Genomic DNA, 26,226 nt, shown 5'->3' with positions numbered 1-26,226 from the left:
TTGTTCGTTTGTTTGTTTTTTTGAGACAGAGTCTCGTTCTGTCACCCAGACTGGAGTGCAGGGGCACAGGGTGCAGTGGCTCACGCCTGTAATCCCAGCATTTTGGGAGGCTAAGCAGGAGGATTGCTTCAACTCAGGAGTTTGAGACCAGCCTGGGCAACATGGTGAGACCTTGTCTCTACATAAAAGAACAGGCCGGGCGCGGTGGCTCAAGCCTGTAATCCCAGCACTTTGGGAGGCCGAGACGGGCGGATCACGAGGTCAGGAGATCGAGACCATCCTGGCTAACACGGTGAAACCCCGTCTCTACTAAAAAATACAAAAAACTAGCCGGGCGAGGTGGCGGGCGCCTGTAGTCCCAGCTACTCGGGAGGCTGAGGCAGGAGAATGGCGTAAACCCGGGAGGCGGAGCTTGCAGTGAGCCGAGATCGCGCCACTGCACTCCAGCCTGGGTGACAGAGCCAGACTCCGTCTCAAAAAAAAAAAAAAAAAAAAAGAACACAATTTAGCCGGGCGCGGTGGCTCACGCCTGTAATCCCAGCACTTTGGGAGGCCAAGGCGGGCGGATCACAAGGTCAGGAGATCAAGACCATGGTGAAACCCCGTCTCTACTAAAAATACAAAAAATTAGCCGGGCGCGGTGGCGGGCGCCTGTAGTCCCAGCTACTCAGGAGGCTGAGGCAGGAGAATGGCGTGAACCCGGGAGGCGGAGCTTGCAGTGAGCCGAGATCGCGCCACTGCACTCCAGCTTGGGGGACAGAGCGAGACTCCGTCTCAAAAAAAAAAAAAAAAAAAGAACACAATTTAGCTGGGTGTGGTGGCAAGAGCCTGGAGTCCCAGGTACTTGGAAGGCTAAGGCGGGAGGATGGCTTAAACTCAGGAGTTTGAGGGTGTAGTGAGCTATGATTGTACCACTGCACTCCAGTGTGGGTGACAGAGTGAGACTCTGTCTCAAAATAAATAAATAAATAAAAATAAAAATTGTGCATCAAAAGGCACTATCAAGAAAGTGAGGCCAGGTGTGGTGGCTCATGCCTGTAATCCCAACATTTTGGGAGGCCAAGGCAGGCGAATCACTTGAGGTCAGGAGTTCGAGATCAGCCTGACCAACACGGTGAAACCCCAACTTTATTAAAAATACAAAAAATTAGCTGAGAGTGGTGGTGGGTGCCTGTCTCAAAAAAAAAAAAAAAAAAAAAAAGGCCTGATCTTGAGTGCTCCCAGGGACACACCCCTCTGGTGCTTGCTGGTGCTGCCAATGCCAGAGTGAGGTCAGCCCACCCTCTAAAGGCACAGCCGGGACAGCTGCAGGCAGGCATGGGAGTGGGCTCTCCAGGTTGGGTCTGACTTTCCTCTTCTGAGTCACAAAATCTCACATCAGAAGGATGAGTGTTTGAATCCTGATTCCATCTATTTCCCAGTTGTGTGTTACTATATTAAGCTATATTTGGCCACGTGCAGTGGCTCACACCTGTAATCACAGCACTTTGGGAGGCCGAGGCAGGTGGATCACTTGAGGTTGGTAGTTGGAGACCAGCCTGGCCAACATGATGAAACCCCTTCTCTACTAAAAATACAAAAATTAGCCAGATGTGGCGGGCACCTGCAATCCCAGCTACTTGGGAGGCTGAGGCAGGAGAATCACTTGAACCTGGAAGATGGAGGTTGCAGTGAGCCCAGATTGTGCCATTGCACCCCAGCCTAGGCAACAGTGTGAGACACCGTCTCAAAATAAAAGCCATATAGCTATATTTAAAAAACAAAGTCCTAACAGACTTTTTTTTTTTTTTTTTTTTTTTTTTAATAGACAGGGTATTGGCCGGGCACGGTGGCTCAAGCCTGTAATCCCAGCACTTTGGGAGGCCGAGACGAGCAGATCACAAGGTCAGGAGATCGAGACCATTCTGGCTAATATGGTGAAACCCCGTCTCTACTAAAAAATACAAAAAAAACTAGCCGGGCGAGGTGGCGGGCGCCTGTAGCTGAGATCCGGCCACTGCACTCCAGCCTGGATGACAGAGCGAGACTCCGTCTCAAAAAAAAAAAAAAAAAAAAAAAAAGACAGGGTATTGTTCTGTCATCCAGGCTGGAATGCGGTGGCATGATCATAGCTCCCTGCACCCTCAACCTCCTGGGCCCAAGCAATCCTCCCACCTCACGTTTCCAGGTAGCTGGGCCCACAGGCAAGTGCTGCTATGCCTGTCTAATTTTTTAATTTTTTAGAGACAGGGTCTCCCTATGTCGCTCAGGCTGGTCTCAAACTCCTGGCCTCAAGCAATCCTCCCACCTCAGCCTTCCAGAGTGTTGGTATAGGTGTGAGCCTTACACTTAGCCTTTTTTTTTTTTTTTTTTTTTGAGACGGAGTTTCACTCTTGTCCCTCAGGCTGGAGTGCAATGACGCAATCTCCGCTCACTGCAACGTCTGCCTCCCAGGTTCAAGCAATCCTCCTGCTTCAGCCTCCTGAATAGCTGAGATTACAAGCATCCGCCCTCATGCCAGGTTAATTTTTTTTTTTTTTTTCCGAGACGGAGTGTCTTGCTCTGTCGCCCAGAGCTGGAGTATAATGGCTTGATCTTGGCTCACCACAACCTCCGCCTCCCGGGTTCAAGCAATTCTCCTGCCTCAGCCTCCTGAGTAGCTGGGATTACAGGCACGTGCCACCTCACTTGGCTAATTTTTGTACTTTTAGTAGAGCCGGGGTTTCACCATGTTGGCCAGGCTGGTCTCAAACTCCTGACCTCATGATCTGCCCGCCTCAGCCTCCCAAAGTGTTGGGATTACAGGCATGAGCCACCGCGCCCAGCTGGTTATTATTTCTTAAGGCTTAAAGAGGACAGTGTATCTTCCCCACAATTTACCTATTTGTTCATTCAGCCAAGATGTAAAGAATGCCTACTATGTGCCAGCCATAATGGGGAACAAGAAGAAAGCAGTCCTTACTTCCTTTTTTTTTTTTAAGAGGTGAGAGTCTTGTTATGTTGCCTAGGTGTTTGCAACGGTGCCTGGCTAACAGGCCTTTCTTTTGAGAAGCATATGACCTCGGGATACACAGACATTACAATATACACACACAAATACATATTGTGTGTATTTGTGCAGTGGAGCAATTATAACTCACTGCAGCCTCTACCTTCTGGACTCAAGGGATCTTCCCACTTTAGCCTTCCAAGTGGCTGGGTTTGTGTAAAGGCATGAGCCACCATACTCTGCTAATGTTTTATTTTTAGTAGAGGTGGGGGTCTCAGTCTATTGCTCAGGCTGGTCTTGAACTCCTGGCCTCAAGTGGTCCACCTGTCTTGGGCTCCTATCTAGCTAGGATTACAGGGACATGAACATCACTCTCAGCTAACTTTACCCTCTCCATTTCTGATGAATGAGTTTTTTTATTTTTGTTTTTGTTTTGTTTGTTTTGTTTTGTTTAGATGGTGTCTCACTCTGTCACCTAGGCTGGAGTGCAGAGGTGCAATCTCAGCTCACTGCAACCTCTGCCTCCCAATTTCAAGTGATTCTCATGCCTCAACCTCCTGAGCAGCTGAGCAGCCAGGATTACGGGCGTGTGCCACCATGCCCAGTAATTTCTGTATTTCCAGTAGAGATGTGGTTTCACCATGTTGGTCAGGCTGGTCTCGAACTCCTGACCTCGGGTGATCCACCCACCTCAGCCTCCCGAAGTGCTGAGATTGCAGGCGTGAGCCACCTAGGCTGGCCAAATGAGTTCTTTTTTAATTTAATTTTCTTTCTGCCCCTGAAACCCCCCTGAATGAGTTCAATTCTGCATTAGTCAACCAATAATTTAATGTTGACCCAACACCATGGTGGACACTAGAAGCAACAGTTGGGCCAGTGGCAAATACACAGTTCAGCCAACACAGGTACCCACTGGCTCTCCTTTGAGGAGTGCCCACTCCTCCATTTCTGCTTTTCTGACCCAGCTCAGATGCCAGCCTTCCCTTTCCTCTCCAACCCACTGTGCTCCCTCCCTCCCTTGAGCTTCCAAAGCTCTCTTAAGGCTCTCATACTTTGCTTTATATAATTTGTCCCTTTACTGGAGCATAAATGCCTCAAGAACCGACAGCAAGCCTTATTCAGGTGTGGATGCCTCCAGAGTACCTGGCACGGTGGAAAAGGCACATTTGATTCATTCACTGGGAAGAGAAGATGCAAAGATGCAGCCGCTGAGTACTAGCTGTGTGACCTTGGGCAAAATAATTATTTCTTTGGATCTCTAAGTTTATCCGTAAAGCAAGAAGGGGGCATCAGAGGCTCTCCAAGGCAGCCTTTCTCAACCTTTATAAAATTGGGACACTCCTGATGAATGGCATTCCCACGTGACTCATGCTTCCATGGTGTTCAGATAAGATAGTCTGAATTCTACATAACCCCAGCTCTTCCTCTCTCCCTCCGGAGAGCTTGTCCAAAGGCCAGGGAGCAAGAGTGATGGTATTTATAGACATAACCTTGACTCCACTTTTCCTCATTTGTTTATTTCTTTTTCTTCTTCATTTATTTATTTAAAGCAAAGAAAGCATTCTCAAGCTTCAGTAGAGGTAGTGGTTAAAAGTACCAGGCCAGAAACCAGAGACACCTGACTTTGAATCCCCTCTTTGCCATTTCTGAGTGCAGTATCCTTGGGTAAGTTTACTGAGCCTCAGTTTCCCCATCTACAACATGGGAGGATCATCATAGAACTAACTTCAGAAGGCTGTAGAGGGGATTAAATGTGATCAGACAGGAAAGCTCTTAGCACCATGCTGAGTGGATGGTAAGGGCTCAGTAAAATTGTCAATATTGGCCAGGTGCAGTGGCTCACGCTTGTAATTCCAGCACGTTGGGAGGCTGAGGCAGGCGGAGCACGAGGTCAGGAGATCCAGACCATCCTGGCTAACTCAGTGAAACCCCGTCTCTACTAAAAAATACAAAAAAACTAGCCGGGCGTGGTGGCGGGCGCCTCTAGTCCCAGCTGCTTGGGAGGCTGAGGCAGGAGAACGGTGTGAACCCAGGAGGTGGAGTTTGCAGTGAGCCAAGATTGCGCCACTGCACTCCAGCCTGGGCGACAGAGTGAGACTTCATCTCAAAAGAAATTAATTAATTCATTAATTTAATTTAATTTAATTAAGCAAAGAAAGCATTCTCGAGCTTCAGTAGAGGTAGTGGTTAAAAGTACCAGGCCAGAAACCAGAGACACCTGACTTTGAATCCCCTCTTTGCCATTTCTGAGTGCAGTATCCTTGGGTAAGTTTACTGAGCCTCAGTTTCCCCATCGACAACATGGGAGGATCATCACAAAACTAACTTCAGAAGGCTGTAGAGGGGATTAAATGTGATCAGACAGGAAAGCTCTTAGCACCATGCTGAGTGGATGGTAAGGGCTCAGTAAAGTTGTCAATATCTACTTTGTTGTTATTAGTTACATGTTACATGTGACACACTAAAAAATTGGGATATGATGCTAAAGACCAAAAAGTAAACTCCTTTTTTTTTTCTGAGGTGGTGTCTCGCTCTGTCACCCAGGCTGGAGTGTAGAGGCGTGATCTCAACTCACTACAAGCTCCGCCTCCTGGGTCCACGCCATTCTCCTGCCTCAGCCTCCTGAGTAGCTGGGACTACAGGCACCCGCCACCACACCCGGCTAATTTTCTTGTATTTTTAGTGGAGATGGGGTTTCACCGGGTTAGCCAGGATGGTCTCGATCTCCTGACCTCGTGATCCGCCTGTCTCGGCCTCCCAAAGTGCTGGGATTATAGGCCTGAGCCACTGCACCCGGCCAGATATAGCTCAATCCTTCTTTACCTTTGTTACTCTATCTCCACTCGCTCATCCTATTCCTCTTTTAATTTTTTCTGTTTTGTCTTTTTTACTTTTTTTTTTTATAAAGTGTCACTCTCACTTCTTTTTTTCTTTTTTGACAGGGTCTTGTTCTGTCACCCAGGCTGGAATGCAGTGGCACAATCATGGTTCACCGTTTGCTCAAACTCCCAGGCTGAAGAGATCCTCCTGCCTTAGCCTCTCAAGTAGCTGGGACTACAGGCTCATACTACCACATCTGGCTAATTTTCTTATATTTTTGTAGAGATGGGGTTTTGTTATGTTGCCCAGCCTCGTCTTGAACTCCTGGCCTCAAGTGATCCTCCCACCTTGGCCTCACAAAGTGCTGGGATTAGAGGTGTCAGCCTCTAATCTATGCTCGGCTTGGATGAATTTCAAAAACTGTATGTTGAGGCCGGGCACAGTGGTTCATGCCTATAATCCTAGCACTTTGGGAGGTGGTGGAGGGCAGATCACTTGAGCCCAGGAGTTCGAGACCAGCCTGGGCAGCATGGCAAAACCCCATCTCTACGAAAAATACAAAAATTAGCCAGGTGTAGCGGTGCATGCCTGTAGTCCCAGCTATGCGGGAGGCTGAGGCAGGAGGATCGCTTGAACTCGCTTGAGGTCAAGGCTGCAGTGAACCGAGATCATGCCACTGCACTCCAGCCTGTGTGATAAAGTGACACCTTGTCTCAAAACAACAACAACAGGCCGGGCGCGGTGGCTCAAGCCTGTAATCCCAGCACTTTGGGAGGCCGAGATGGGCGGATCACGAGGTCAGGAGATCGAGACCATCCTGGCTAATATGGTGAAACCCCGTCTCTACTAAAAATACAAAAAACTAGCCGGGCGAGGTGGTGGGCGCCTGTAGTCCCAGCTACTCGGGAGGCTGAGGCAGGAGAATGGCGTAAACCCGGGAGGCGGAGCTTGCAGTGAGCTGAGATCCGGCCACTGCACTCCAGCCTGGGCGACAAAGCGAGACTCCGTCTCAAAAAAAAAAAAAAAAAAAAAAAAAAAAAAAAAAAAAAAAAACAACAACAACAAACTGTATGAGCAAAAGAAGCCAGATGAAAAAAAATACATACAAAAATTCCACTTATATGAAATTATGGAACAGGCAAAACTAATCTATCAGAAGACAGGTCATAATCGCGTTTATCTTTGGCAAGAGGGAAGCAGATATTGACTTGGAAGCAGGAGATAACTTTCTGGAGGAAGGAAAGGTTCAATATCAGTGCTGCCCAATAGAAATAAAATGCCAGCTACACTCATGCCTGTAATCCCAGCACTTTGGGAGTCCAAGGCAGGCGGATCACGAGGTCAGGAGATTGAGACCATCCTAACATTGTGAAACCCCGTATCTACCAAAAATGCAAAAAATTGGCCGGGCGTGGTGGTGGGTGCCTGTGGTCCCAGCTACTCGGGAGGCTGAGGCAGGAGAATGGCGTGAACCCAAGAGGCAGAGCTTGCAGTGAGCCAGGATCGCGCCACTGCACTCCAGCCTGGGTAACAGAGCGAGACTCCATCTCAAAAAAAAAAAAAAAAAAAAAAAAAAATGCCAGCTACAGCTGTAAATCATATATATAATTTAAAATTTTCTAGTAACCACATTAAAAAGACATAAAGGCCAGGCGCAGTGGCTCACTCCTGTAATCCCAGCAGTTTGGGAGGCTGAGGCGGGTGGATCACCTGAGGTCAGGAGTTGGAGACCAGCCTGGCCAACATGGTGAAACCCCATCTCTACTAAAAATACAAAAATTAGCTGGGCCTGGTGGCTGGTGCTTGTAATCCCAGCTACTCAGGAGGCTGAGGCAGGAGAATCGTTTGAACCCAGGAGGTGGAGGTTGCAATGAGCCAAGATTGTGCCACTGCACTCCAGCCTGGGTGAAAGAGTGAGACTCCGTCTCAAAAAAATAAACAAAACTAACTAAATAAATAAAAATAAAAAGACATAAAATGAAACAGGTGAAATGTATTTTAATAAAATACTCAAAAATGTCGTTTCAACATGTAATCAATGTAAAATTATTATCACTGTATTTTACATTCATTTTCTGCATTCTTTGATATCCAATGTATATTTTGCACTTACAGCACTGGTCAGTTTGGGTCAGCTGCATCTCAAGTGCTCAGTAGACACACGTGGTGAGTGGGCACTTTTATGGATCTGTATCTTAATCTGGGTTGTAGCTATTTATAAAAATTTATATATAAAACTTGGGAGGCACTCCCGCCTGGGTGACAGAGCAAGACTTTGTTTCAAAAGAAAGAAAGAAGGAAGGAAGGAAGGAAGGAAGGAAGGAAGGAAGGAAGGAAGGAAGGAAGGAAGGAAGGAGAGAGAAAGAAAGAAAGAAAGAAAGAAAGAAAGAAAGAAAGAAAGAAAGAAAGAAAGAAAGAAAGAAAGAAAGAAAAGAAAGAGAAAGAAAGAGAGAGAGAGAGAAGGAAGGAAGGAAAGAAAGAAAGAAAGAAAGAAAGAAAGAAAGAAAGAAAGAAAGAAAGAAAGAATCATTTGTATTGTTATATGTATCTGTCATTTGTTCTTTTTTTTTTTTTTTTTTTTTTTTTTTTTTTTGAGATGGAGTTTTGTTCTGTTGCCCGGGCTGGAGTGCAGTGGCACGATCTCAGCTCACTCCAATCTCTGTTTCCTGGGTTCAGGCAATTCTCCTGCCTCAGCCTCCCCAGCAGCTGGGACCACAGGCTTACACCACCACACCCAGCTAAGTTTTGTATTTTTAGTAGAGATGGTTTCACCATGTTGGCCAGGCTGGTCTTGAACTCCTGGTCTCAAGCAATCTGACTGCCTCAGCCTCCCAAAGTGCTGGGATTACAGGCGTGAGCCACCAAGCATGGCCTTTTTTTGTTTTGTTTTGTTTTTTTGAGATGTAGTCTCTGTTACCCAGGCTGGAATGCAGTGGCGTGATCTTGGTGTGATCTTGGCACACCGCAACCTCCACCTCCCGGGTTCAAGTGATTCTCCTGTCTCAGCCTCCCAAGCAGCTGGGATTACAGGCCTGTGCCGCCACACCCAGCTAATTTTTGTTTTTTGTTTTTTTTTTTGAGACGGAGTCTTGCTCTGTCGCCCAGGCTGGAGTGCAGTGGCCGGATCTCAGCTCACTGCAAGCTCCGCCTCCTGGGTTTACGCCATTCTCCCGCCTCAGCCTCCCGAGTAGCTGGGACTACAGGCGCCCGCCACCTCGCCCGGCTAGATTTTTGTATTTTTTTAGTAGAGACGGGGTTTCACCGTGTTAGTCAGGATGGTCTTGATCTCCTGACCTCGTGATCCGCCCGTCTCGGCCTCCCAAAGTGCTGGGATTACAGGCTTGAGCCACCGCGCCCGGCCTGTATTTTTAATAGAGATGGGGTTTCACCATGTTGGCTAGGCTGGTCCTGAATTCCTGGCCTCAAGTGATCCACCCGCCTTGGCCTCCCAAAGTGTTGGGCGCCCAGCCCTTTTCATTTTACATAGTATTCCATTGTATGAATATATCATAGTTTATCCATTCTCCTGTAGATAGACATTTGGATTACTTCTAATTTCTGGTTATTATGAATAATGCTGCTATCAGTGTTCTTGAACAGTCTTTAAATAGACTCATTTAAATTATTTTTACTGTTTTCTGGTTGTTAAGATAAATCTATACTCACAGAAAAAATTCATACTCATACTAACACACGCCTCCCCACCACGTTAAACAGTTTTTACTGTTTTCTGGTTAAGATAAATCTATACTCACAGAAAAAATTCATACTCATACTAACACACACTGCCTCCCCACCACATTAGTGGTTTGAGGCAAAAGGCTTATGGTTTGCTATAAACTCTTTTCCTCCACATATAGAATCACGTATTATCATTATTAATAAAATTGTCACTTTGACGGTTCTTCCCTTGGTTGCCTTACTCCTGGGGATGCTGCATAGCTCTTAATTCTTGCCCTTCTTGTTCTAAAGTCTCTAGAAGACCAAAACTGGAAAAGATGTAGTGATTATCTAGTCCAGAGAAGGCAACTCTATAGCACACCTTCTACTGTTCCGTGACTACCTGCACCAAGGCAGACATCACTAATCAATCACCGATTTCTATCCTTGCCCAGCCCTAGCCACTACCAGTCATTTTGGAGGTAATTTGGGAGGCCAAGTAGAAAAACTGAAACCAATTTTCCATCTCTGGAATAATATGCCACTTTCCATTTTGCACATGAATAAACTAGTGCTCAGAGAGGGGAAGAGCCTGCTTCAAGGTCGGAGGTGGAGCCCCAGGCTCCTAGCTCCCTAATACTTTTTCCACTAAGTTCACAAACTCCAAAAACTATTTCCCTGGTCCCTGAAAACCTGGGCTCTAGAGAGGGCGCTTTGTTCTCCAGACGGGGCTCAGAGATGAGAACCTCTCCTGTAGCCAGCCCCTCACCTTTAGGTCTGGCCTAAGTGTAAGAGAAGCCCCTGCCTGCAGCCTGGCACCCCTTCCCCGCAGTCAGCACTGACAGACCTGCGCTTTCACTTCTCCGGGTCCGCAGTTTCAGTTTCCCAAAATAAACATTAAAAAAAAAAAAAACATAAAGGAGGCACCCTCTTAACATCTTTGTCTTTGGCCCCTGAATTGTAGAATGATTAGTTGAACAGATTAAATCACAGAGTTAATTACAGCAGAGAGGTGACTTCAGATGCTGAAACCATAAAACTCTGAAGCATCCCCCCTTTCACTGACACATCAAACCAGCCCTGGCTGTCATTGGAAGCGACAGTGAGAAAGTGAGAAAGCGGGAGAGTCAGCAGGTCTGGACAGACTGTGGGTGTTCTCAGCTGGGCAAGCAGAATAGTTTATTTAATTCCCTCTCTGCCAGGGCAGCGGGGGAATGTCGGGGGGTGGGGAATGGAGCCAGCGTGTAGCATAATGTTTGGGTCAGGTAGAGCTGGACTTTTAGACTGGTCAGCTGCATGACCTTGGGCATGTCACTTCAGATGTTTGAGTCTCAGCTTCGTCATCTGTTAAGGCAAGCACATTAATAGAACCTACTACATTTAATTATTGCAGTGATTCAAATGACCTGGTTAAAAAGATGTATATCACCCAGGCGTGGTCGTGCACGCATGTAATCCCAGCACTTTGGGAGGCTGAGGCAGGAATATCGCTTGAGCTCAGGAGTTAAAGACCAGCCTAGGCAAAAAAGATGTATGATAAACTATTGTGAGTGTCTCCAGATTGTCACATCTGTGAAAGTAGGAATCACTGTCTGTCTCATTCACCATCTCATCCTCCAGCCCTAGCACAGCGATGGCTTCTAGGCAAGTACAACTAGTGAGGCTGGGTGTGGTGGCTCATGCCTGTAATCCCAGCACTTGGGGAGGCGGAGGCGGGCAGATCACTTGAACTCAGGAATTTGAGACCAGCCTGGGCAACATAGCAAAACCCTGTCTCTACAAAAAATACAAAAACTAGCTGAGTGTGGTGGCTTGAGCCTGTAGTCCCAGCTACTTGGGGGACTGAGGTGGGAGGATCCTTTGAGCCCAGGAGGTGGAGGTTGCAGCGAGCCGAGATCATGCCACTGCACTCCAGCCTGAGTGAGAGTGAGACCCTGTCTCAAAAACAAACAAACAAAACCCAACTACTGAGTACTTAGTGTAAGGCATGGTACTGAGGATAAGGGGTGGTGGAGCAGAATGCAAAGAGGTTTAAGGGACTTTCCCTTAGAGAGCTCCCATTCCAGCATAACAGACATTCCAGAACCATCTGTAATAATAGGTGCACTGTGTGTGCATTAAATAGGTGGATAATATAAAGTTATGTTCATGATGTTCATGATAAAGTTCATGATGGGAATTCTGGTGTCAGACCTGAATTCAAATCTCAGCCCCCTCACTTACCACCCTTCTTATCTTTATTAGTAAGTTGACCTCTCAATGCTTTCGTTTCCTGATCCATAAAATAGGGACCTACCTCAGAGAGCTATTGCAAGCATTGAATGAGTTTCCCAATGCAAAGTGCCTGAGACACAATAATTGCTCAATACATCTTAGTTATTACTTTAGCATTTAGTACACATGATCCCTGATTTACAATGGTGTGACTTATAAGATTTTGACTTTGTGTTAAGTTTTTCCAGGTATGAAATGCCATATATATATATACTTTTTTTTTTTTTGAGACAGGATTTCACTCTGTTGCCCAGACTGGAATAGAGTGGCACAATCATGGTTCACTGCAGCTTCAACCTTCTAGGCTCACCTCATGCCTCAGCCTCCAGGGTAGCTGGGACTACAGGGTGTGCCACCACACCTGGCTTTTTGTGTTGTTGTTGTTGTTGGAGACAGTCTTACTCCCTTCACCCAGGCTGGAATGCAGTGGTATGATCATGGCTCACTGCAGCCTTGACTTCCTGAGCTCAAGCCATCCTCCCACCTCAGCCTCCTGAGGAGCTGGGACTACAAGCACGTGCCACCGCTCCTGGCTAATGTTTTGTATTTTTAGTAGAGATGGGATTTCACCATGTTGCTCAGGCTGGTCTCAAACTCCTAGACTCAAGCAATCCTCCTACCTCAGCCTCCCAAAGTTCTGGGATTACAGGTGTGAGCCACTGAGCCTGGCCTGAAAATATTTTTGGCTTATGATGGTTTTATTGGGATGTAGCTTCATTGTAAATAGAGGAGTATCTGTATGTGACTTTGGACAAATTACTTAACTTCTCTAAGGCTTGTTTTCTTGGTTAGAAAAATAAAAATATAGTAGTTTCTACCTTGTAGAATTGCTGGGAGAATGAAATGGGAAAATCCCTGCAAAGTGTAAAATGCTTAGTACCATGTCTAGGATGTGGAAAGTGTTTAATAATTTCTAGATAATAATAATAATAATAAAAGTGAAAGCAAAATGTTAAGGGAGAAAAGAGGGGCAATTCATTTCCATGGACAGGCAATGAAATAAGGGAAAGGTTCAAACTAGGTAAATTTTTTTTTTTTTTGGTAACAGCTTTATAGACATATAATTCACATGCCTTCCAATTTACCCACTTAAAGTATATAATTCAACATTTAAAATATATTCACAGAATTGTGTAACCATCACTATAACCAATTTTAGAACATTTTTATCACTCCCGAAAGAAACCTGGATCCATTGGCAGTCACTCCCCACTTCCCCATGTCTTCCCTCACACTCCAAGCTCTAGGCAGACACTGTTTACTTCCTGTTTCTGCGGATTTGCCTATTGTGGACATCTCACGTACATGGAATCATGAAATATGTGGCCTTTTGTTTCTGGCTCCTTTCACTTAGTAAAATGTCTTCAAGGTTCATGTGTGTTGTGAAATGTACCAGTAACACATTCCTTTTTATGGCCAAATAATATTCCATTGTATAGAGTTGATGGACAGCTCTATCCTTACCTTCCCGTCGTGCTGCCTTTTTTCTTTTGTTTTGAGATGGAGTCTCACTCTGTTGCCCAGGCGAGAGTGCAGTGGCAAGATCGCGGCTCGCTGCAGCCTCTGCCTCCTGGGTTCGAGCGATTCTCCCACCTCAGCCTCCCCAGTAGCTAGGATTACAGGCATGTGCCACCACGCCTTGTCAATTTTTGTATTTTTGGTAGAGACGGGGTTTTGCCATTTTGTCCAGGCTGGTCTCAAACTCCTAACCTCAAGTGATCTGTCCACCTCAGCCTCCCAAAGTGCTGGGATTACAAGCGTGAGTCAGCACACCCGGCACCCCCACAGTACTTTTGATGGACTACCTTTACTTTCCCATAGTGCTTTAGAGTGTCTAAGGTGCTTTCAAATACATGATCTCACTTAAGTCTTGCAGCAACTCTGAAAGTAAATGGAAGCTCAGAAGGCTAAGTGGTATATCTCTAGAACCACCCAACCAGAAATGGTGGTAGTCCCAAGACCAGCATATGGATCTTTGGACCCTCAGTCAAGTGCTCTCATTACTCCAGCTGATAGCCTTCTGGTTAAGTCCAGAAATTTGAGAGAAGGAAAAAAAAAAAAAAAAAAAAAAAAAACCCAGAAAAATTAGGATGAAAAAGTGAGGGACTGAAGACCTATGTCCACGCAAAAACCTGAGCTTTATTCATAATTGCCAAATCTTAAAAGCAACCAAGATGTCTTTCAGGAGGTGAAGGGATGCATAAACTGGGGTACATCCAGAGCACAGACTATTATTCAGCACTAAAAACAGAGGAGCTATCAAGCTATGGAAAGACATAGAGGGGGCCAGGCAAGGTGGCTCACACCTGTAATCCCAGCACTTTGAGAGGCTGAGGCAGGTGGATCACTTGAAGCTAGGAGTTCCAGATCAGCCTGGGCAACATGGTGCAACCCTGTCTCCACAAAAAATACAAAAATTAGCCAGGGGTGGTGGTGTGTGCCTGTAGTCCCAACTATTCTGTAGTCCCAGCTGTTTGGGCGGCTGAGGTGGGAGGATCGCTTGAGCCTGAGAAGTTGAGGCTGCAGTGAGCCTGATCATGCCACTGCATTCCAGCCTGGGCAACAGGGTGAAACCTTGTCTCAAACAAACAAAAAAAAAACCCAAGAAACAAACAAATGAAACCCACACACAAAAAAAGCCACCATGGAGGAATCTTAACTGTGTGTTACTAAGTGAAAGAAGCCAATCTGAAATGGCGACATACCATGTGATTCCAACTCTATGACATTCTTTTTTTTTTTTTTTTTTTGAGATGGAGTCTCGCTCTGTCCCAGGCTGCAGTGCGGTGGTGCGATCTTGGCTCACTGTAAGCTCCGCCTCCCAGGTTCACGCCATTCTTCTGCCTCAGCCTTCCCAGTAGCTGGGACCACAGGTGCCCGCCACCACACCCGGCTAATTTTTTGTATTTTTAGTAGAGACAGGGTTTCACCATGTTAGCCAGGATGGTCTCAATCTCCTGACCTCGTGATCCGCCCGCCTCGGCCTCCCAAAGTACTGGGATTATAGGCATGAGCCACCGCGCCCGGCCTATATGACATTCTTGAAAAGAGAAAACTATGGATCAAGATCAGAGGTTGTCAGGGGTTGGGGGAGAGAAGAACAAATAGGTGGAGCACAGAGAATGTTTAGGACAGTGAAACTACTCTGTATGACGGTATAATAGGAGATACATGTCCTTATGCATTTGCCCAAACCCATAGAATGTACAAAACCAAGAGTGAACTCTAAACTATGGACTCTGGGTGATAACAATGTGTCAGTATAGGTTCACCAGTTGTAACAAATGTACCACTCTGGTGGGGGATGTTGACAGTGGGAAAGGTTAGACACATGTGGGGGCAGTGGGTATGGGGAAATCTCTGTACCTTCTCATCAATAAAAATAAAATCTACTTTTTAGACTGGGCATAGTGGCTTACATTGTAATCCCAGCACTTTGGGAGGCCGTGGTGGCGGAGGATTGCTTGAGTCCGGGAGCTTGAGACCAGCCTGGGCAATGTAGTGAGACTGTGTTCTGCAAAACAGAACAAAACAAAAATTCGCTGGGCACTGTGGCGTGCATGTGTGGTCCCAGCTACTTGGGAGGCTGCGATGGGAAGACTGCTTGAGCCCAGGAGGTTGAAGCTACAATGAACCCTCATTGTGCCACCACACTCCAGCCTGGGCAACAGAGTGAGACCCTGTCTAAAAAAAGAAAGAAGGCCGGGTGCTGTGACTCACACCTGTAATCCCAGCACTTTGGGAGGCCGAGGCGGGCGGATCACGAGGTCAGGAGATCAAGACCATCCTGGCTAATATAGTGAAACCCCGTCTGTACGAAAAATACAAAAAAAATTAGCCGGGCATGGTGGCGGGCACGTATAGTCCCAGCTACTCAAGAGGCTGAGGCAGGAGAATGGCGTGAACCTGGGAGGTGGAGCTTGCAGTGATCTGAGATCATGCCACTGGACTCCAGCCCGGGCGACAGAACAAGACTCTGTCTCAAAACAATAAATAAATAAATAAAGTATATTTTAAGTAGGGGAAGTTTGTAAAACGGACTGATTATAAATGCATGGCTCTTAATCGGCTTACAGTAAATTTTCCTTGTCTTGCATGGACAAGAAATGGGATGTTCCGGATAATTCAGAACTTTGCTTGGATATTGCATTTTCTTTTGTTCTTTTTTCTGAGATGGAGTCTCACTCTGTCACCCAGGCTGGAGTGCAGTGGTGCGATCTTGGCTCACTTTAACCTCTGTCTCCCAAGTTCAACCAATTCTCCTGCCTCAGTCTCCCGAGTAGCTGGGATGACAGGCGTGCACCACCATGCCAGGCTAATTTTTGTATTTTCTGTAGAGACGGGGTTTCACCATGTTGGCCAGATGGTCTCGAACTTCTGACCTTGTGATACACCTACCTTGGCCTCCCAAAGTGCTGGGATTACAGGCAAGAGTCACCGCGCCTGGCCAATATTGCATTTTCAAAGAATGAGAACACTGAAATACTCTGCACACTAAAACCATATGGATTATAATTTAATCTTTAATTTTGTTGTTTTCATTCTCAAAGGCCCTTCAATAGATCTTAAAGCTGTGTTTCTCCAAGAGTGGCCATGGAAACCCCTCAGCTCTCAGCCTCCTCATCTGATAGAGGTGTTTGTTCAAAAACTGCCATTTTATGAGACCCCATCTACCCTGAGTCCACTTGACCTACAGTTTTAGAGTAGTGAAAGTCAAAACATGAAAGTTGATTATCATTGCGCTTAAGAGATGCAGACATTCTGCTTAAATGAGTTTTGTATCATAGAGTAGACTCCTTTACCTCATCTCCTTCAAGTCTTTGCCAAAACATCACCCTCCCCATGAGAATGTTGATTTAAAATTGCATCTCAGGTTCATGCCTGTAATCCCAACGCTTTCAAGGGCAGAGGTGGGCAGGTCACCTGAGGTCAGGCGTTCAAGACCAGCCTGGCCAACACGGCGAAACCCCATCTCTACTAAAAATACAAAAAATTAGTCAGGAATGGTGGTGGATGCCTGTAATCCCAGTTACTGGGGAGGCTGAGGCAGGAGAATTGCTTGAATCCAAGAGGCAGAGATTGCAGTGAGCCGAGATCACGCCACTGCACTCCAGCCTGGGCGACAGAGCAAGACTCCATCTCAAAAAAACAAAAACAAAGAAACAAACAAATATATATATATATAATTGCATTTCACCTTCTTCCCCATGGTACCCACCCTCCCTATCACCCTTCCTTCTCTGTGGCACTTACAACATCTAACTGAACACACCATTTATTTATCTATTATTTATTCATTCACTCATTCATTCATTTACTTATATGACTCATCTCTAGAATGCAAGCTTTACAAAGGCAGCTGCTGGGACTACAGCACCTAGGACAATGTCTAGTACATAGAAGATGTTCAGTAAATACGTGCCAAGTTGCATAATATCATTTACTCACTGTCTTTCTCAAGAGGATTTTTTAAAAACTATAAAGCAAATTCTTCTTTTATTCTCTGAGTGTTCTGTATATGTAGTACCAGAGAAAAAGAGCTGGAACCACATCCTCTAATCTCTTAATTCTGAAGTCTGGGCCAGTTGCTCTAAAGATCATTTTTCCTTAATACCACTGAGATCCTCAATTTACTATGAGGATCATGCGTTTACAACTGCATTGTCCTGTGAGGGCTACCGCTAGAAGGACTTGTGGCCCCTACTGTGAACAAAATGGACTGAAGGTGTGCGACTGAGATAAACCTGCACTGAAAGAGAACTTGTCTAAGTCTAACCCATGTTACTGTGATACTAACAAGCTACCGACCAAAAGAGATAGACCTTCTCGGAGATCCTGAATGAAGATGCTAATACATGGATCCTATCTCAAGCTACTTCTTACACAGCCTTGGCTGACTCTGAACAGATGCCCTTACCCATTTCCTTTTTTTTTTTTTTTTTTTTTGATCCAAAATTTGTTTATTGAGATGGTTTCCCACTCATCTTGATTCAGAGTGCTTTGAGTGCTGCTTCCTCCTGAAGGAACATCCTTCTGTAGGCTGGCAGAGAACAGTGGAGCAGGCAACACACAAAACTGCCGTTTGTGCATGGCTAAAGACCATGGTGATTTTATAGCATCCTGGGCATGTCACATCCATGAAGTAGGAATCAGGACTCTGCACCAGGCGTTCTTCTTGTGTTTTCTCTTCTTTTCTGGAGAGGGATGACGGAGATCCGTTTCGAGGGGCACGTTCTCGCTCTCGTGGGTAGGTTGCCGCTGCCGGAAAGGACCCATTTCCTATCCTTCAAGCTCATCTGGCCAGCAGCACCAGCACACAAACCAAAGTCCAGAACACTGGGAGATCCCTACTCCCTGCACCTCTCCAATGACTCTTTTTAGCTTCAGACCTAAGAAGAGTCAGCTCCCTAATACTGCAGAGGCTACCTGCTCACCCTCGTCTGTGTCTCTCCTACGACACAAACTGGAATGTTTTTGTGTTGAAATGGTAAGAAATGCCTTGTGTGGGTTGCCCCCCAGTCCCCAGTCCAGGGGATGCTGAGACACTGTGGGGCAGAGTAGGGGACACAAACAGGAAAAAGCAAGTTTGTTTCTAGTGTTATGCTCACAGGGTGGCAGGATATACCTGCTGAGCGTTCCCAGAAGGTCCCCAAGGAAACCATTACTGTAAGTCTCTCACTTTCTTCTCTGCATGGTGGCTGGGGTTGGGGGAGGGAAGGAGGGCTAACAAGAGGGGGATGGGCACCCTTCCAGGGGTCAGAGTTATGATGCCCAGGAATAAAAGGTGTTGAATTCAGGATGGATGTGAAGGTGAACAGAAAAGGGTTTGTCAACAAGGGTTGTCACTGGATTACACAGGATGGATTACACGGGATGGGGGAAGGAGTAGAAGGTGAGTTGGGAGGGAGGGGCTTCTGTGGCACTGAGACCCCCAGCAGGAATGGGGAGAAGGGGTGTTGGCCGCCTAAGCTTCCTGCTTTGACCCTTTCTTGGCTGGTTTCAGTCAGGGAAGTGAGGGGTTCTAAGGCTTGAATATGGAAAGGTGGGGATATGGAGAGGTGGGGATAAGGAGAGGTGGGGATATGGAGAGGTGGGGATAAGGAGAGGTGGGGATAAGGAGAGGTGGGGATATGGAGAGGTGGGGATATGGAGAGGTGGGGATAAGGAGAGGTGGGGATAAGGAGAGGTGGGGATATGGAGAGGTGGGGATATGGAGAGGTGGGGATAAGGAGAGGTGGGGATATGGAGAGGTGGGGATAAGGAGAGGTGGGGATATGGAGAGGTGGGGATAAGGAGAGGTGGGGATATGGAGAGGTGGGGATAAGGAGAGGTGGGGATATGGAGAGGTGGGAATAAGGAGAGGTGGGGATATGGAGAGGTGGGGATAAGGAGAGGTGGGGATATGGAGAGGTGGGGATATGGAGAGGTGGGGATATGGAGAGGTGGGGATAAGGAGAGGTGGGGATATGGAGAGGTGGGAATAAGGAGAGGTGGGGATAAGGAGAGGTGGGGATATGGAGAGGTGGGGATATGGAGAGGTGGGGATAAGGAGAGGTGGGGATAAGGAGAGGTGGGGATGTGGGGATATGGAGAGGTGGGGATAAGGAGAGGTGGGGATATGGAGAGGTGGGGATATGGAGAGGTGGGGATAAGGAGAGGTGGGGATAAGGAGAGGTGGGGATGTGGGGATAAGGAGAGGTGGGGATATGGAGAGGTGGGAATAAGGAGAGGTGGGGATATGGAGAGGTGGGGATAAGGAGAGGTGGGGATATGGAGAGGTGGGGATATGGAGAGGTGGGGATATGGAGAGGTGGGGATAAGGAGAGGTGGGGATATGGAGAGGTGGGAATAAGGAGAGGTGGGGATAAGGAGAGGTGGGGATGTGGGGATATGGAGAGGTGGGGATAAGGAGAGGTGGGGATATGGAGAGGTGGGGATATGGAGTGGTGGGGATAAGGAGAGGTGGGGATAAGGAGAGTGGTCACGCAGCTCCCCTGGCAATCCAGAATACTTTATCAGGGTTGTTCCCAGGCTGGAGGGAGGGAATTTTAGGGGTACCGTGAGGTGACTCCCAGGAGCCTTGGGTGCAAGTACTGGGGGATCCCAGAGACCCAGAAGATGGGGGTAGAAAGGAAGGTGTTTGTCTTCATGGGGAGTAGCCTCAAAATAAGAGGTATTGAGGGAAGCCATTCCAAATGCAGTGGGTAGGTAGTTTAGGCTCTTCCAATCGGATGGGTGGAGCTTAGACCTCTGCAAAAGAAGGGGGTCATTCGGAGGGGACGGGGCACAGCTAAGGCGTTGGGCTCCTAAACTGGAAACGGGAGGCTCTAAGAGGCACTGCCTTTTCCTCCAGCCTCAGTGTGGTGGGGGTGGTGAGCGTCTGAAACCGGGTTTCCCGAATCAGGACAGAAGTCTGGAGCTCACAAAAACCGGCCAGGGAGGGAGAGAACCAGGAGAGACTCCTCACACCGGGGGGTGGGGGTGACGGCAAACTGGGAACCCGGGCTTGGGGCGGGGGAGTTTCTCAACAGACTATAGGGTCCACTAATGGGGACAGCAGGGATTTGGGGAAGCTAAGGGGGACTCTCACTTTGGGCACCAAGGGCTGAGGACGGATTGGGGAAGCGGATGCGGTTTCTACTGGGGTGCTGATGGAGGTTCCCCACGCGGGACGCGAGGCACTGAGAAGGTCCCCAAACTGAATATGGGATCGTGGGAGCGGAGACAGGACTCTAAATTAGAGCCCTGGGGTGGGGGCGGGGGGCTCTGAATTAGGCTGGGAGGAAACTGGGGGCTCTGAGGGTGGCTTCTCGCTCCGACTGGGGAAATGGAGCGTGTGGGGACTGGGGGGCACTGGGGCTATCTCCCGCCCGACCCGAGGAGATTGGGGTTCTCTTCAATTCTGGACAGCAGGGACCTGAGAGGGAAGACCGGGGAGGGTTCTCGATCCGGAACCGAGCTACCTTGAAGGCACCGGGAAGCGCTTCATTCCGGGAGGGCGTTCCCGCGGCCGGGCCCCCGCGCCGGGGTGGGTGGGGGGTGCAGCCGCGCCCTGATCCCGGCCCGCACCGGGATTCGGGGTCTCGCTCGGCCCCGGGGACCCGGGAGCCCCGCGGGAGGGGGGTCCCGGCGCCGCCGCCTCCGCGGGCGCCCGGGCGCGCGGGCGAGCGCGGGGCTTTATGCGCGCAGGGCGGCGGGGGGAGGAGCCGGCAGGTCGGCCCCCGGCGGGCCCTCCCCTCGGCCGTCCCCGCCCGCCCGCCCGAGCGGGGTCGGGGGAGGGGGCAGCATGGCCTGTCCGTCCGGCCCCCTTCGCCGCGCTCCTCATCTGCCCCGCGCCGAGCGCCGCCGCCGCCGCCGCCGCCGCCGCTCCGCTGCCCGCGCCGCCCGCGGCTCCCGATGGAGACTGACGCGCCCCAGCCCGGCCTCGCCTCCCCGGACTCGCCGCACGACCCCTGGTACGGCCCGGCCCGGCCTGCCTGGCCCGCGCCCGCCCCGGCCCCGCCAACATGGCCGATCCGGGTCGGGCCGGGCCTCCCCGGGGCCCGGGCCCGCGCCCCCTGCGCCCTGGCGCCCGGCGCTCACGCGGGCCCTTTGTGTCTCTCCTCCTCCCGCAGCAAGATGTTCATCGGGGGACTCAGTTGGCAGACTACGCAGGGTGAGCGAGCCCAGGAGCGCCCGCCGGTCCGGCAGGGCACCCCGGACCCCCCGGCGCCCCGGACCCGGACACCCCAGCCCAGCCCTGCGCCCTACTGACCCCGGGCGCCCTCGCGCCCTCTTTCGCGCCCCGCCCGGAGACCCCGAGAGCGACGGGCGATCCGCGAGCGCACCCGGCCCAGCGGGTGGAGGGGAGCAGATGAGGGGTTCAGGGGGTATCGGGGGGTGGGCTGGGCCCCCGGGACCCGCCGGCGGCAGCGCCAACTCCGCTCGCACCTGCGGCTCAAACTTTTGTGAGGCTGCTCCCGGAGCGGCGGGAACCCGGCCGGAGCCGTCCCCCCTCCAGCCCAGCTCGGCCCTCGGCTTCCCGGGGCCCCGGTGGGCGCCAGGAGGCTCAGCGGGAACGGGGCGAGGGCGGTGGGGGGCGGCGGCAGTGGAGAGCACGCGGGCAGCTTGGCGCGGGGGCGGCCGGGCCGCTCCGGGGTCACCGGGGGCAAAGGACGGGGGAGGGGGGAAGGGCGCGGGGCCCGGGCTGGTCCGAAGGCGGGTGTGTGGTTACAGAAGGGCTGCGCGAATACTTCGGCCAGTTCGGGGAGGTGAAGGAGTGTCTGGTGATGCGGGACCCCCTGACCAAGAGATCCAGGTGAGCCCCTCACCCCCTCCTCCTGCTCCCGGCTCGCCCCCCTCCACCCGCCACTCACTGCCTTGTAACCATCTGCCTCTCCCTCACTACGGCGCGCAGGGGTTTCGGCTTCGTCACTTTCATGGACCAGGCGGGGGTGGATAAAGTGCTGGCGCAATCGCGGCACGAGCTCGACTCCAAAACAGTGAGTGGCCCTCGGGGCTTCGGGGGTCCTTTGGGAGAGGGAGGCTGCCGGAGGAGAGGGTCAGGACTCTCCCCAGGGGACAGCTGGACGGGGTCCGTGAGGAAGGAGGGAGTTTTTCTGAGTAAGAGGGCTGCCATGCTCTGAAACTTTGTCACTAGAGTTGGGGGGGAGAGGGAGGAGAAAAATCCCCGGCTTGCCATGAGATGCTACATCCCCCCTCCACTAGGCCTGGTGAGGGGAGAGGCAGCTGCCACCCTCTCCCTAAAAGTACTAATCATGATGCCTCAGAGCAGAGATTGGGGTGGGGCTAGGTCCCTCCCCCAGCCCAAATTGGGTGAGTCAGGGTAGCAGTGACCCACCCGGTGGCTTCTGTGAACTCTAACTAGTATTTGGCTCAGCGACACCCCCTCTTCATCCAGACCAATGGCAAAGCATCCCTTGAAGCCCCCTCCCTTCCTCCTTCCCTCCTCCCCCGACTTTTGGTCAATGAGCTCCTTGCTTTGTGTGGAAGACAGGGACCTGCTTTGCCCACGGAGGGGATTTATGAGAAGGGCTGTAGCTTGCCTGGAAACGACCCTTTGGAAAACTAGATCATAGGAGAAGCTGCTTGGTTGGCATTCAGACTCCTGGAACATTTTGCTGTTGTCCCACAGCTCCTTCGTGCCTTAGACCCTGCAGGGGGCGCTGGCTCCAGGGCAGATGGAAAAGGAGGAAAGTCAGAGGAGGGGGTTACCCCATCTGATGGGGGTGTCTGTCTGCCGGGGTCAGGGATAGTGTGGATCTCTTCTCTCCATGCTCCCTGGCTGTCCCCCAGTCCTGGGCCTCTCTGCTTGGGTGCTTGGGTCAGTCCCTGGCTCCTGTTTACCTGCAACAATAGCTGCTTGTGCCCAAGAATTTGTCAAATTACCGCCTGTCCCCAGCTCCTGTTATCTCTGCCCAGTGGCTCCCGCTCCTGCTCGCAGTAATGAGCAAATGAGGCCAGGCCTCAACTTTGCCGGCTCTGAAAGGATCTTCTTGGCGCAGCCTGAGTGACCCAAGCCTGGAAATGGAGAGACAGTGGCCTATTGTTTTTGGTGATTATCTGCCATCAAGCTGCCTGTTCTGCTACCATCCCCTGTCCTCAGAATGCACTGATGGCTTCTGCAGTGCTGAGGAAGCTGAGATTTAGGGGCTGGGGGATGGAGGAGTGGAAGATTGATAAAGGGGAAGAGAATGAGGGAGGAAGGAGGGTGAGATGACTATCCTTAGGAGATGGGGCCGAAAAGAGCCAGGGCTTTGTCTGTGTTTGGCGTCCTCCAGCCTGGGAAAGGGGGTGGGAGGGAGGTTTACTGTGGGGAGTCTATTTTGAGTTCTGACTTTCACCTTTTATTTACTTGTTGGGTTTTATTTATGTTGCCAGCTGTGAGTCACAGTGGAGGTGGGGTGTGTCAGGGATGGGGTGTGCGTGGGTCTGTGGGAACATGGCTTGGGTACCGTCTCCCCATCGGGGTCTGTGTAGGGGGACTGTGTGTGGTGCGCTGGTGGCTGGGGCGGCTGCTTCTGGGAGAAATAGAAGGATGGACATGTCCGTGGAGGTGTGGAATTGAAACTTCAGGCGGGAGAAATGGGCAGTTGTGATTTTTCCCCGGAGCCCAGTGGGACTTGGCAGGAGAGGAGCCATTGCCCTAGTGTGGATTTTGGAGGTTCCATCTCTGTGGACAGATTCCAGTGGGGGAGCCTGTAGGAGGCTAGTTCCTGGTCTGTGCCATTCAGAGAGAAGCCAGAGCCAGCTGCCTAGAACGAGGCTGAGTTTTGAACACAAGGAACTTTGGGAAAAGATAGATCTTCCCTGCGATTGGCTGGTGAACTTATGAATGACGTCCACCCATGTGGGTGGCAAAAAGCTCTGGCCTGACCTGGCCCCGTAGGCCCTGCGTGGATCACAGCGTCTCATGCCCTGTCTTTTGCTGTTTGTCATACAGCTATAGTACCCAGGAGTACACCCAGATGCCTCTTGATTTTTCCCTCTAGTTGTTCACAGCCAAGGGCAAAGGTGGCCTGCTGGTAATAGCACCTTTGTTTGTGCAATGAAGGGCAGTTCACAAAGGGCCGCTTTCACCCGCGTTATCTCATCTGATTCCCTGCAGCTGCCCCTGGGAAAAGCGGGTGTGATTGTCCCCACTTTGCAGATGAAGGAACTGAGGCTCAGAGAGTTCGAGTGCATTACCAAGAACTTGTCCGTGGTCTCACAGGCTTGGCAAGAGGCCCAGAGTTTCTAAGTTCAAGTCCCATGCCCTTTCACGTCACCGAAGACTGCACTCTGCCTTGCCCCAAGCCCAGCTGCATTATCAGGGAGCTGTTTGCTCACAGCCTCAAGGAGAGCTGTTTGATGTTGATAGTACCGGGAAAACAGAACTGAGCCTACTCCTGATGGTTATGAACTGTCATCCTGTAGTCTTTTGCAGACAGAGTATTCCCATTTGCAGGGTTTCCAAAGCCTGAATTGCATACCTTACCTAGATAGGTCATCTGTGTGAAGTCAGTTACGCAAGGAAGGCCCTCGATTTACCTGATACTTGAAGGAATAAGACGGCTTACATTGTTTTTGTTTTTGTTTTTGCTGTGAGCTAGACACCATGCCAAGTGCTTTGTATGCATTATCTCCAATAATCTGCTGATGACCCTTTGAGGTGGGTGTTATTATTTGCCCATTTTGCAGGTGAACTTGACCCTGACGTTCAAAGAGGGGAAATAACCTGTCCATAGTCTCACAGCTGGGCAGCAGTGCAAATGGAATTTGAAGCCAGCAGTGGGACGTTAGGGTCTAAATGCTTAACTGGCTGGGCACGGTGGCTTATGCCTGTAATCCCAGCGCTTTGGAAGGCTGAGGCGGGTGGCTCACCTGAGGTCAGGAGTTTGAGACCAGCCTGGCCAACATGGTGAAACCCCATCTCTACTAAAAATTCAAAAATTAGCTGGGTGTGGTGTTGCGCACCTGTAATCCCAGCTACTAGGGAGGCTGAGGCAGGAGAATCACTTGAACCCAGGAGGCAGAAGTTGCAGTGAGCTAAGATCGTGCCACTGCACTCCAGCTTGGGTGAGAGAGTGAGACTCTGTCTGAAAAAAATAAAAATAAATGCTTAACCACTATTCTGTCCTCCTAGAGGCTTTTGTGATTTCTGTCACCTTTGTGTCCTGGGAGGAGAGAGGTCCTGAGGGCTGAAGGCTGTGTGGTCACTCTTCTAAAAATGCGATAACCAAGACCCCTTCTACCTCTCCCTTTTCTTGTAGATTGACCCCAAGGTGGCCTTTCCTCGGCGAGCACAGCCCAAGGTAGGTGTGTCTGTGTCTGGGAGGAGCTCTCTTACTGCGGGCAATGCTGGGCAGTGATTTTCCCAGTATTTTCTGCTCTGGAAGATGCTTCTGGAACCTCTGCTTGGAGTGTTTGTGGAATGGGCTGGGCTGGGAAAAGGGAATTCTTCACGTCCTTGCTCTGTGGCCTGAACAAGGACACGTCTTTCCATGTGAGCTCTGGAGTGGACTGGAGAGGGGCTTGCGTGTGTTGGGAGAAAGGGGAGCTACTCAGAGGATTCATCGTCCTGTATTTGAAGCCAGTAGAGTTTAGAGCCTGAGTCTAATTCCAACATCATAGACCACAGCCTTAATGCCCAGGCCTCTGGAAGTGAAATACAGGACAGACTTAGACCCTAAGGCTGCCCTACAGTCAGGCTAGGAAGCTACCCTTGGATCCCCCCAGTCACCCTTTGCAGAGGCAGAGGGGACCACGGACTCTGTCACCTGTTGTCTTTCAGTTTAGATGTCTATGGCTGCTTTCTCAATGCTCTCTTACCCTGCTGCTCTGGCGAGTTCTCCCAGTGAGAGGGGCAAGGTGTGCAGAGAATGGATTTCTGAGCAGTTGAGCGATACAACACTCAAAAAACTTTTGGTGCAGGGCAGGGGCCTAACAGTCTATTCCAGGCCTCAGGGCAACTAGCCAGGTCTTCCTTGGGAAGCAATTGAACATAGAGGACAGGAGGAAAGACT

At 49.9% G+C, this 26,226-nt stretch overlaps 2 protein-coding genes across 13 annotated transcripts in view; one reads left to right on the top strand and one right to left on the bottom strand.

The window, feature by feature from the left end:
• Positions 1 to 17,642: 17,642 nt before the first annotated feature.
• On the bottom strand, positions 17,643 to 20,875 carry LOC123567685 (small ribosomal subunit protein eS27-like). Its single transcript, XM_045366820.3, has 2 exons — positions 20,686 to 20,875; positions 17,643 to 17,980 (listed from the first exon to the last, which is right to left on the bottom strand). Exon 2 carries the CDS (start codon positions 17,859 to 17,861, stop codon positions 17,703 to 17,705), a length of 159 nt encoding a protein of 52 aa, XP_045222755.2. The 5' UTR covers positions 17,862 to 17,980; positions 20,686 to 20,875; the 3' UTR covers positions 17,643 to 17,702.
• A 104-nt stretch (positions 20,876 to 20,979) lies between these two features.
• Positions 20,980 to 26,226, top strand: part of MSI1 (musashi RNA binding protein 1) — a 28,883-nt gene continuing 23,636 nt past the window's right edge. For 6 of the 12 annotated variants that reach the window (XM_065524883.1, XM_045366078.2, XM_045366076.2 and 3 more), the window contains exons 1-5: positions 20,980 to 21,177; positions 21,337 to 21,377; positions 21,938 to 22,019; positions 22,119 to 22,203; positions 25,474 to 25,515. In XM_065524883.1, the coding sequence (XP_065380955.1) occupies positions 21,119 to 21,177; positions 21,337 to 21,377; positions 21,938 to 22,019; positions 22,119 to 22,203; positions 25,474 to 25,515 (309 nt within the window). In that variant the 5' untranslated portion in view covers positions 20,980 to 21,118. Of the gene's footprint in view, positions 21,178 to 21,336; positions 21,378 to 21,937; positions 22,020 to 22,118; positions 22,204 to 23,141; positions 23,277 to 24,813; positions 24,873 to 25,473; positions 25,516 to 26,226 lie in introns of those variants that run through there. The other 6 variants (XM_065524881.1, XM_065524880.1, XM_045366077.2 and 3 more) reach the window with 4 other exon arrangements.

Source organism: Macaca fascicularis, chromosome 11, assembly GCF_037993035.2.
Source record: "Macaca fascicularis isolate 582-1 chromosome 11, T2T-MFA8v1.1".
Classification (NCBI taxonomy): Eukaryota; Metazoa; Chordata; class Mammalia; order Primates; family Cercopithecidae; genus Macaca; species Macaca fascicularis.
Note: the sequence above shows the minus strand (reverse complement) of the source record. Positions and strands in the feature narration are given on the sequence as shown.

Excerpts from the sequence above, each read along its gene's own strand:
- LOC123567685 (XM_045366820.3), bottom strand. The coding sequence starts at position 17,861 with ATGGATGTGACATGCCCAGGATGCTATAAAATCACCATGGTCTTTAGC.